The 11,502-nt window shown below is 54.6% G+C and overlaps 1 protein-coding gene across 1 annotated transcript; it reads right to left on the reverse strand.

Moving 5' to 3' along the window:
* Nucleotides 1-863: 863 nt before the first annotated feature.
* Nucleotides 864-8,144, reverse strand: PLIN4 (perilipin 4). Its single transcript, XM_023747676.1, is given in 7 exon segments — nt 864-1,308; nt 1,411-2,301; nt 2,304-4,557; nt 6,309-6,367; nt 7,265-7,412; nt 7,892-7,959; nt 8,080-8,144. Coding segments are annotated over 6 exon segments (3,825 nt in total). The 5' UTR covers nt 7,943-7,959; nt 8,080-8,144; the 3' UTR covers nt 864-886.
* Nucleotides 8,145-11,502: the final 3,358 nt, after the last annotated feature.

An 11,502-nucleotide genomic window follows, 5' to 3' on the forward strand; every position in this document is an offset into this window, starting at 1 on the left:
AGCTGCTGTCAGTCGTTGGTCATCCCTCAGTAACCCCCCTGCCGGCCTGGTCGCCCCACACATACTGCTGTTCAGTCGTGTGGTTGTCCCTCACTAACCCCCCTACCGGCCTGGTCGTAGGCAGCCATCTTGTGAGGGTGTGAGGGTTAATTTGCATATCACCTCTTTATTATATAGAGTTGGTTGATTCTTATATGTGCCCTGACCGGGGATTGAACCTGCAACCTTGGCATATTGGGATGATGCTCTAACCAACTGAGCTACCCAGTTAGGACTGGGCACTCTCTTCTTATGGTCCCCACTTCTCCCCAACTCTGCATGGCTCTCTCCTTGGCATTCACAATGTGGCTCAAAGGGGCGCTCTTCTGCCCAGCCCAGACCCTCTCTGTCTGCATGGTTGTCTTGTTTCCTTCTTTGCATCCCTTTTTGTAGGTACAGCATTCCCCTCTTATGGTGAGTTTCACTTTCCACAATTTCAGTTCCTGCAGTCAACCACGGTTCAAAAATATTAAAGGAAAAACTCCAGAAATAAACAATTCATAATTTTTAAATGGCACGCTGTTCTGAATAGTGTGATGAGATCTCAAATGGCCCTGCTCTGTCCCACCAGGGGCGTGACCCATCCCTTTGTCCAGTGTCTCCACTCTGTAGATGCCCCCACCTATTAGTCACATAGTAGCCGTATCAGTTATCAAATCAATTATTGGGGTATCACAGTGCTCATGTTCAAGTCACCCTTATTTTACTTAATGCCACAGTAACATCACTTATAATATGTTATAATTGCTCTATTTTATTATTACTGTTAATCTCTCACTGTGCCTAAATTATAAATTAAACTTTATCATAGGTATGTATGTGTAGGAAAAAACAGTATATTTAGGGTTCAGTCTATCCATGGTTTCAGGCATTCACCGGGAGTCTTGGAATGTCTCTCCCAAAGATATGGGGGGCTACTGCATTTGGTTTGGTTGTACATCTCCCTCTCTGGGACACAAGCGCCATGAGAACAATCTGTGGCCATCTTAGTGGCTGACAGATGTCGGGTCACTGCCTGTGGTAGGGGGAACCATGGGGAGATATTCTGAGAAAGGCACCCTGGAGAGGGGAACACTCTTACCAGCCTGATGGAGTCCTCAAGCTGGGCCAGTGTGGCCCTAGCCTGGAACTGGCCATGCTGCAAATGGCTCAGGGTATGCTCGAAAGCCCGCTGGCGAAAGCCGTGGGCCAGGTCACCGAGACGCACGAAGTAACTGCTCTGGTCTGCTGCGGGTACCCTGGGCCCAGGCTCAGAAGCCACCAACTGAGCTGGAAGGGAAGATGGGATTACTCAACCCAAGAGTCCCCTTGTGGCATCCAGATCTTGGGTTGGACAGATGACAAGCACCCACTAGGACCGCTAGTCCTTACCTTGCTCCTCAGCGTTCATGGGTTGGAAGATCTCCCGCAGTTCCTCTGGGAGTGTCATGAAGCCCGTGACACCTTCATGGCTGTGCATGGTGGCCGTGCACCCCGCATCCTCTGTGCCCAGTGAGGTTCCTTGTGTGAATGCTGCCACAGTGGAACCAAGGCTCTGGGTACTTGCAATAGGTTCTGTGGCAAGGACATGGCTTGCACAGAGAGTGTCTGGGAGGCTGGAGACCATGCAGGATGAAGCCTCCAGGGGGTTCAGCACAGTTTGTTGCCCAAATTTGTCTGTCTCCTGGTCATTGGTGAGTCCACCATAGGAGCTTTCCCCAGCACCAGGTAACCAATTCTGTATAGTGCCCAGACCAATCTGGACAGCGCCCTTGGTCAAACCCATTGCCCCAGTGAGTCCAGTGGACACCGTGTCTTTGGTTCCCTTAAGAACAGTCTTCGAAGTATTTATGCCAGTTTGGGCGGCACCCTTAGCTACACCCATTGCCCCGGTGAGGCCAGTGGACACTGTGTCTTTGGTGCCAGTCAGGATGGTCTTGGAGGTGTCCACACCAGTCTGTACAGCATTTTTGACCACATCCGCTGCCCCAGTGAGGCCAGTGGACACTGTGTTTTTGGTTCCAGTAAGGATGGTCTTAGAGGTGTCCACACCTGTCTGAACAGCACCCTTGGCTATTCCCATTGCTCCGGTTAGGCCAGCGGACACTGTGTCTTTGGTGCCAGTCAGGACTGTCTTGGAGGTGTCCATGCCAGTTTGGACGGCACCCTTAGCCACACCCACTGCCCCGGTGAGGCCAGCGGACACTGTGTCTTTGGTGCCAGTCAGGACTGTCTTGGTGGTGTCCACGCCAGTTTGGACGGCACCTTTGGCCACACCCACTGCCCCGTGAGGCCAGCGGACACTGTGTCTTTGGTGCCAGTCAGGATGGTCTTAGAGGTGTCCACACCTGTCTGAACAGCACCCTTGGCCATTCCCATTGCTCCGGTTAGGCCAGCGGACACTGTGTCTTTGGTGCCAGTCAGGATGGTCTTAGAGGTGTCCACACCCGTCTGAACAGCACCCTTGGCCACACCCATTGCTCCAGAAAGTCCGGTGGACACTGTGTTTTTGGTGCCAGTTAGGATAGTCTTGGAGGTGTCCATGCCAGTTTGGACGGCACCCTTGGCTACATCCATTGCCCCCGTGAGGCCCGTGGACACTGTGTTTTTGGTGCCAGTCAGGACTGTCTTGGAGGTGTCCATGCCAGTTTGGACGGCACCCTTGGCCATTCCTATTGCTCCAGTGAGTCCGGTGGACACTGTGTCTTTGGTGCCAGTCAGGATGGTCTTTGAGGTGTCCACACCCGTCTGAACAGCACCCTTGGCCACACCCATTGCTCCAGAAAGTCCGGTGGACACTGTGTTTTTGGTGCCAGTTAGGATAGTCTTGGAGGTGTCCATGCCAGTTTGGACGGCACCCTTGGCTACATCCATTGCCCCCGTGAGGCCAGTGGACACTGTGTTTTTGGTGCCAGTCAGGACTGTCTTGGTGGTGTCCATGCCAGTTTGGACGGCACCCTTGGCCATTCCTATTGCTCCAGTGAGTCCGGTGGACACTGTGTCTTTGGTGCCAGTCAGGATGGTCTTAGAGGTGTCCACACCCGTCTGAACAGCACCCTTGGCCATACCCATTGCTCCAGAAAGTCCGGTGGACACTGTGTTTTTGGTGCCAGTTAGGATAGTCTTGGAGGTGTCCATGCCAGTTTGGACGGCACCCTTGGCTACATCCATTGCCCCCGTGAGGCCAGTGGACACTGTGTTTTTGGTGCCAGTCAGGACTGTCTTGGTGGTGTCCATGCCAGTTTGGACGGCACCCTTGGCCATTCCTATTGCTCCAGTGAGTCCGGTGGACACTGTGTCTTTGGTGCCAGTCAGGATGGTCTTAGAGGTGTCCACTCCCGTCTGAACAGCACCCTTGGCCATTCCCATTGCTCCGGTTAGGCCAGCAGACACTGTGTTTTTGGTGCCAGTCAGGACTGTCTTGGTGGTGTCCATGCCAGTTTGGACGGCACCCTTGGCTACGTCCATGGCCCCCGTGAGGCCAGTGGACACTGTGTCTTTGGTGCCAGTGAGGACTGTCTTGGTGGTATCCACACCGGTCTGGACAGCACCCTTGGTCATACCCATTGCCCCGGTGAGGCCAGCGGACACTGTGTCTTTGGTGCCAGTCAAGATGGTCTTGGAGGTGTCCACACCAGTCTGGACGGCACTCTTGGCCACACCTACTGCACCGGTGAGTCCAGTGGACACAGTGTCTTTGGTGCCAGTGAGAACCGTCTTGGTAGTGTCCATGCCAGTTTGCACGGCACCTTTGGCTACACCCATTGCTCCAGAGAGTCCGGTGGACACTGTGTTTTTGGTGCCAGTTAGGATGGTCTTGGAGGTGTCCATGCCAGTTTGGACGGCACCCTTGGCTACATCCATTGCCCCTGTGAGGCCAGTGGACACTGTGTCTTTGGTGCCAGTGAGGACTGTCTTGGTGGTGTCCACACCAGTCTGGACAGCACCCTTGGCCATTCCTATTGCCCCAGTGAGGCCAGTGGACACTGTGTCTTTGGTGCCAGTCAGGATGGTCTTAGAGGTGTCCACACCTGTCTGAACAGCACCCTTGGCCATTCCCATTGCTCCGGTTAGGCCAGCGGACACTGTGTCTTTGGTGCCAGTCAGGATCGTCTTGGAGGTGTCCACACCAGTTTGGACGACACCCTTAGCCACACCCACTGCCCCGGTGAGGCCAGCGGACACTGTGTCTTTGGTGCCAGTCAGGACTGTCTTGGTGGTGTCCAGGCCCCCCTGTACAGCCCCTGTCGCCATATTCACAGCACCAGTCACTCCACTGCAGATGGTGTTCTTGGTGTCAGTCAACACCATCTTGGTGGTATCCACACCAGTCTGAAAGGTCCCTTTGGCTATATCCACTGTCCCTGCGACCCCACTGGCCACAGCCTCCTTGGTTCCTGTGTGCTCAGGTTGGCACATGCCAAGAGCTCCCTGAAGCACACCTTTAGCTGAGTCTGTCACGTTGGCCACTCCGGAGGAGATGGCGTCTTTCGTTTTGGTCATCGTGGAGCACACCTGGTCCTTCACCCCAGAGATCATCTGATGAGAAAGGACATGTGTGGTCAAGAGCAGAGCTGGGAGGCAGACTTCTGCCAGCCTGATTCCTGATGGGCCTGGTAAGTGGTATCTGTCACCCAGAGGCCCTGCCTCCTCCTTCGCACCCCCGAGCTACCCATGGCCTTCTAGGACACAGCCTTCACAAGCCCCATCACTACGTCAAATTACTCCTCCGATCCAGTAGGTCCCCTGCTGACAGCGGGTCCCTAACACCTCTGCAACCCTTGACAAGGTGCCTTGGTGGTATCCATGCCTTAGGCTCAGCAAGCCATTGAATTATGTTTTTTTGTTCGTTTTTAGCAGAATTTGAGCCTGGTTTCCCCATTACAGTGGGGAGACCAAATTGTTCATTAAAATGAATGTATTCAACTAAGAGAAGGGAATAAACATTTGGAAAAGTGGTAACCACACAAGTAAGGGACAAGTATTGGGTTCGAGCCATAGGAAATTGTCAATAACTAATTATTTTTAACCTACCCAATGGCAGTTTCAACCAATACCAAAGGGTTGTAATGGCCTCAGGGTTGCCACCACTCAGGTTCAGCCATGAGTGTGCTATTTTTAATCCAGTGATTCTCACCTGGGGAGATCCAGCCGTCCCCCCCCCCCCATCTCCCCGGAGACATTGGGCAAGTTTGGGGACATCTGTGATTGTTGTGACTGGGGGCACAGGGCGCTACTTACATTGATTGCCTGTGGGCCTGGCATGCTGTGCAACACCCCATAGTGCCCAGGACAGACCCACAACCAAGAATGATCCTGCCCCAAATAGCCACAGTACTGACATTGAGAAGTTTATTCTCATTACCTGCTTCCCGCCCAGAATTAAATCAAGTGGGCACCTTGGGCTCTGTGCCCGCAGAGACCCAGGTTCAAATCTCAGCTTTCTTGTAAAAGCCACATTCCCCTCTCTGAGCCAGTTTCTGAAAAGTGATTAAAATAGCACCACCTTCACGGATTATGGATGAAGGATTATCTGCACTTTGCAGATAGTAGGTGTTCAGTTAACATGAGTGGAGAGGAGTAGAAAAGAATTGCATAAATGGAGAAGGGGTGAGGGGTCTGTTTTAATTTCAGCCAGAAGGACCTGTTGAGGTTCTTCCCCTTCTGAGATGCTAAGATCTGCTTGGGCTGCGGGCAGAGGGAGACTAGGAAGACCAGAGTGGGGGCATGTGCCGGGCGGGGGAGTTCCTATCAGGGCTCTGCACCCTCTGCGGCCTCAGCTGGCTTACATCGGTCCCTCCACTTGGCCCAGCCTTGGGGACAGGATAACATGGGCAGGCCTCATGTATTCAGGACCAAGGGTGGATGCAGCGTTGGTGTAGTTCAGCCTCTGACTGCCCCTGGGTTCAAGTCCCAAACTACCGTGACCTGCTATATGACTTTTGGCAGGCGGCTCAGCTTCTCTGTGCCTCAGCTGTCGTGCGGGGTGCTTACTCCCTTCCTCACAGGGTGGTTGGGAGGATTAACTATTAAGCAGCACGTATAAAGCACAGTGTCCAGAGCCTGACACACGGTGAGTTGCCGCTGTTTGGTTCCCATCATGCTAGACAGAGAGTGAGGGCCGGTCTGTAGTTTGGAGCCTGTCCGTGTGGGCAGTGAGGCAGTACTGCACCCATTTCACAGATGTGGCAGTGGAGGCTTAGAGGGACGTCTGCTCTCTCCTTGGGCAGGAACCAAAACATTCCCGAGGGAGGCAGAGGCCATCAGACCAGGCTCTGACAGCCACTTACCTTGTCCGAAGGCGACGGCAGCTTTTCCACCTCCCTGGCCATCTGCTTCGGGTCGGTAGCTGCTATGGGGACAGAAGCTGGTCAGGCACCCCAGGGAATGCGAGGGAAGCGGGCTGGCATCAGCTGCTCTGGTGCCCATTGCGCAATTGGCGGGCACAGCCCAAAAGGTCAGGAATGTCCCAGCCACTCCGCCAGGGACAGCAGGAGGTGACATCTGTGGCCATGGGCTTGGCTCCTTTCGACCCCCCAGGACCTCAGTCCCCTGGAACTGAGGATCTCCCTGGTGTTTTCTCCACCTGGGTCCTGGGTGCTGGACGCCCACCCAGGGAGATTGCAGGGAGAGGAGTCGGGGCCCCGCCCCACCTCTGCTACAGCTGGCAGTTGCCTGTCAGGCCTGGGTATGTGGAGCAGAAGTCAGCTGCCAAGGGCTCGGCCCAGAATGAGGCCTAGCCCGGGCAGACACCCAAACCTGGGTCTTCTCCCCCTCCCCCACCCCTGCACCAGCCCCCCGATGTGTCCCGAGTACTCTGGCTGAGTAACGAGGGTGGGGAGACCCCCAGGCTCTGCCATCCCAGGGAAGCCACTGTCCCTCTTGGGGAACCAGGATTGCCATCCCCAACAAGGTCTGCCTGTAGAACACCCAGGCCCAGGTCACAGGCATCAGAAATGGGTGATGGGAGGTGGGGTGGGGGTGGAAAGTGTGGGTGGTACTGAAGGGAGATAGGCTGTGTTCACTCCCCCACTTTTGCTGATTATGCACCTTGGGCCACTCACTTGCCATATTTATGCCTCAGTTTCCCCATCTGGCGCTAAATGAGTGTTGCCAGTCATGCAGTGTCTATTTAGATGATGCAGGCACATATGAAATGTCCCCAAGTGGCCAGAAGTCCCTGCTAGGGGATTTCCTATTCCTGGAGTCTCCCCAGACCCCCCACCCTATCGAGCTGTGTACTCACCCTGGGCCTGGGGATGGGCGGCCTCGGGGGTAGGAGTACCTGTGGAATCAGCTACTGGCTGGGCCTCTCCTGCTGAGCTGTGAGCGTTGGCCACCAGGTTCCGGGCAGAACTGAAGCCAGGCAGGAACCCCAAGAAGTTGCTCAGGGTCTATGTGGGGAGGGGACAGCATGAGCAGGCTGGGCTGAGATGGGATGGGGTGGGGGAAAGCATCAGACAACCCTGGGCTTCCACACCTCTCAGGCTCTTGTTTTTGCGTGACTTTGAGTTTCAAGCCTCAGTTTCCTAGTCTGGACAATGGGCAGATGCAGCCGGCCTCCCATGGAAGGAGGAAAAGGTCCTCCTTTGAGTCTCCAAGGCCTTCTTCCACAGCCCCCATTTCACAAATGGGGAAACTGAGGCTGAGAGAGGTGCTGTGGCTAGCCGAGGGTCACAAAGTAGGAAAGGAGCTGAAGTCTGCCCCCACCCCCAGCTTGGGACAGGAGGGAAGAGTTAGCACCTTGGCTCTCAGAGCCCACCCACCCCAGCCAGAAAACTCCCAGATCTGAGGACTGTGGTGGTCACCTTTGCAAGGTTCTGGGGGTCGCCAGGCCTTAGCAGGGATCTCCCCCTCCCATACCTCTCCTCACCTTGCCCTTGGGTTTGTGGGGCTTCCGGCCTCCTTCCTCTTGAGCAGACATGTTAATACTCTAAGCAGCTGGGAGGGGGCAGAGATGGTTCATAAATGGGGTTCCCATGCCTCCTGCCCCTCACCCATAGCCCCCAGACTTTCCCTGACACCCACCTGGAGACCTTGCCTCACCCTGGCATTGCTCACCTGGACTGCGAGAGGGTCTTTTGGAGTGACTGGCGGCGCAGCTGGCAGCTGGCTCTGCTTTCAGCTCCCAGGCCTTATAGGGTCTGGGGCAGGCGCAGGCCTGGCCTGCAGAGGCAGGCAGCCAGCCTGCTGGGGGAGGGCCCTGGAGGGTCACGTGCCTGCCTGCCCTGCCCAGCTTGCATGGGCCCCGGGCCCAGCACCTTTCCCCTGCTCTCAGTACTGGGCCACCTCTGCCCACAGCACCCGCCCCACCAAGCTGAGTGATTCCCAGGCCATCCTATGTTCCTGAGACACAGCCTATATGCCCTCTTGGTCTATTCTTTCCATCCATGAGATGGACATGGTTCAAATCTCAGTTCTGGGATGCCTTGGCTGCAGTTTCCCCTTCAGACTCCTCACTGGCCCACAGTGTTGTGCCCTTCATTTCCCCTGGCTCTTGCCTCTTTGATCAGTCCAGCCACAGGGGCCTCCTTGCGATTTCTCCAAATCTTTGGGCATGGTCCTGCCTCAGGGCCTTTGCATGGGCTATGTCTTCTGCCTATAGCACTTTCCCCCAAACATCCACATAGCTCCCTCCCTCCCCGTGTTCCCTGCAATAGAACAGTACCTGGCACACAGTTGGCACTTAATAAATGTTTGATTAAATGGGCCAACTCATAGGGTGGTTGTGAGTGTGCAATGAGGTCACACATGTAACCTGTTTATCCCTGTGCCTGGTACCCAGCAGGTGCTCAGCAGACATTAGCTTAGCATGGTCCAGGCAGAGAGGAGCAGCGTCTGTCCTCGGCAGGGATGGGACATGTCACTCTCTGGAAGGGACTTCTCTTGAGAAAGGGGACAAAACAGACCAAAACAGCTCCAACAGAGTCTGGAACATAGGATGGCTTGTGACTCACTCAGCTTGGTGGGGGCGGGTGCTGTGGGCAGAGGTGGCCCAGTACTGAGAGCAGGGGAAAGGTGCTGGGCCTGGGGCCCATGAGAAGTAGGCCTGGTAGGCTCAGGCCAATCCAAGGTGGCTTCCTGGAGGAGGTATTTTGTACCTAAGGCCAAAGAGCCAGGAAGTGGCAGAGACAGGATTTAGACCCAGACCCTGAGCCTGTCTGTGGATGGGTGCCCAGATGAGCAGAGGAGTGACTGCCATGCCCTTCCTGGCCTGCCCCTGAAACAAGGATCACAGTCATGCTGGTGGGGGTTGGGAAAGATCCAGCTGGTGGCTCAGGGCTCTGAGCTGGGAGAAGGGAGGGTCCTGCTGTTGGGCCTGATGATCCTCAGGTTGTCTCCTTGGAGTCAAACAGTCAAGGAACAAAAGGGGATTCCCCAGCTTCTCTCCTTAGCCAACACTTCCTAAAGGTGACATTGCAGGCTTGGGGAGCTGGATCCTGGGTGTGTCCCTCCCCCCAGCAAAAGTAATAAAAATGGCCCGGCCGGTGTGGTTCTGGTTGAGCATCGACCTATGAACCAGGAGGTCACGGTTCAATTCTCAGTCATGACACATGCCTGGTTTGTGGGCTCGATCCCCAAGTGTGGGGCATGCAGGAGACAGCCAATCAATGATTCTCTCTTATCGATGTTTCTATCGCTCTCTCTCCTCCCTTCCTCTCTGAATCAATACCAAGTCAGGTTTTGTCCCCTTTCTGGCCACAGCTCTCCAGGGCTCCCACCTCCCTTGGCCCAAGTTCTCCCTGTGGCCCATAGGCCCTTTATGACTTGCCCCTGTCCTCTCCCTGCCTTCATGTACTCCCCCCCCCCACTCTGCTCCAGCCACACAGGCCTCCTTGCTGTTTCTCCAACAGGCCAGGCAAGGTCCTGCCCCGGGGCCTTGGCACAGGCTGTGCCTTCTACCTGGAATGTTCTCCAGTCTTTGCTCATATGTCACCTCCTCAGAGAGGCCTTTCTGGAACCCCTCTTTTATTTAAAAATATACATCTCTCCTCAAATGCCTACATACTACCCATTGTCCTCCCCTTTTATTTTTCTTATTCTACTAACACTAAAAATAGTAATTTACTTATTTTTCTTGTACATTGCCTGTTTCATACTGTATTGTCAGGTCATAGAGGGGTGGGAATTTTATCCATTTTGTCACTGCCATGTCCCCAAGGTGGAGAACTGCCTAGCACACAGCACGTGCTTTATAAGTACAGGTTGTTCCAAAAAAATGTTTACACACTTTTAACAGCTGATAGCTCAATTGATGTTTCTTTTCAGATTTAACCCATTGGAATTAGTAATTATTCAAAGTGTGTATACATTTTGGGGGATACCCTGTATTTGTTGAATGAATGAGTGAATAATAGCTTCTGTGGGTGAGGTGTTTACTAGGATTGGGCATGACTTAACCCATTTTTCAGAGGAGAAACATGTTTAGAGAGGAAAAATAAGTTGCCTAACCACCTGCAGGCAAGGCTGGGACTCAGCCCCAGGGCGACAGGGAGCCAGGCGGTTCCGAGCAGGGGCAGGGAAGTGAATCTGACCAGTGGGAAGTGGTCAGGGCTCCCAGAGCTGCCCCTGGGCTGGGTCCCAGGGAAGCCAGGGGCCATCCTGACCTCACCGAATCATGCTATGGTTTCCCAACACCCTGCCTGGCCACTGGGGAGTCTGAGGGGCAGCCAAGAATGTGGTCAGAAGATGGGAAGGCCCCCATGAGACTGACCCATGGCCCTTGCCCTGTCTCTGTCTCCCCAGTCCTGATCAGTGGAGAAACGACGGCAAGATCAGCAACGGTGGGTGCAGGGAGGTGGGCATAGGAGGACTGACCCCTCTAACTTCTTTCTCCTCAAGATCCTGCTCCCTGCAGTTCCAAGACATTCATTTATACTAGTGTGAACTTTCACTCCAGGAAGCTACATCTGAGCGCAATGCTTAAGCCAGGTGGGCTGGACACTGAAGGTGGAAGTACAGACAGGATGGCAAGCGGGAGGGAGGGGTTGGGGGGGAGTGGGCATCACTCCTTTCAAATCTCGAACCCTGGCTTGTGTCATACAGTCACACCTCTGAGGCCCCCCGGGCACCCTGTAACTGAGACTCACTCCAGCCAGAACAGAGGCCATGGGCCTTTGAACAACACGAAGCACCTTTATTCTGGAGAGCATACCCCAAACAGCAAAGCAAGTGGGTCCGGCTGGCCCAGTTGGTGCAGCCCGGCATCTTTGGGGACCCCTCAGTCCAGGATGTACAAGCTGGGGGAGCAGGTGGATGCTTGTTTTTCAAAGCCCCAAATAGAAGCCACTGGGCAAAATGTGTTTCTCTGAGGAGCTTTGATCAGCTTCTTGGGGTGAGGAACAGGTGACTACAGACAGAGGAATCCAGCTGGAGACTAGTCAGACCTGAGTTAGGTTCCTGTCCTCATATGTCCAAGGGGAAGATTGGGAAGGGTCTGATGTCAGAGTAGCTGGTCCAGAGTCAGAATTCCACGGGAACCCC

The sequence above is a fragment of the Myotis lucifugus genome, unplaced genomic scaffold (assembly GCF_000147115.1).
Source record: "Myotis lucifugus unplaced genomic scaffold, Myoluc2.0 scaffold_947, whole genome shotgun sequence".
In the NCBI taxonomy this organism is placed as follows: domain Eukaryota; kingdom Metazoa; phylum Chordata; class Mammalia; order Chiroptera; family Vespertilionidae; genus Myotis; species Myotis lucifugus.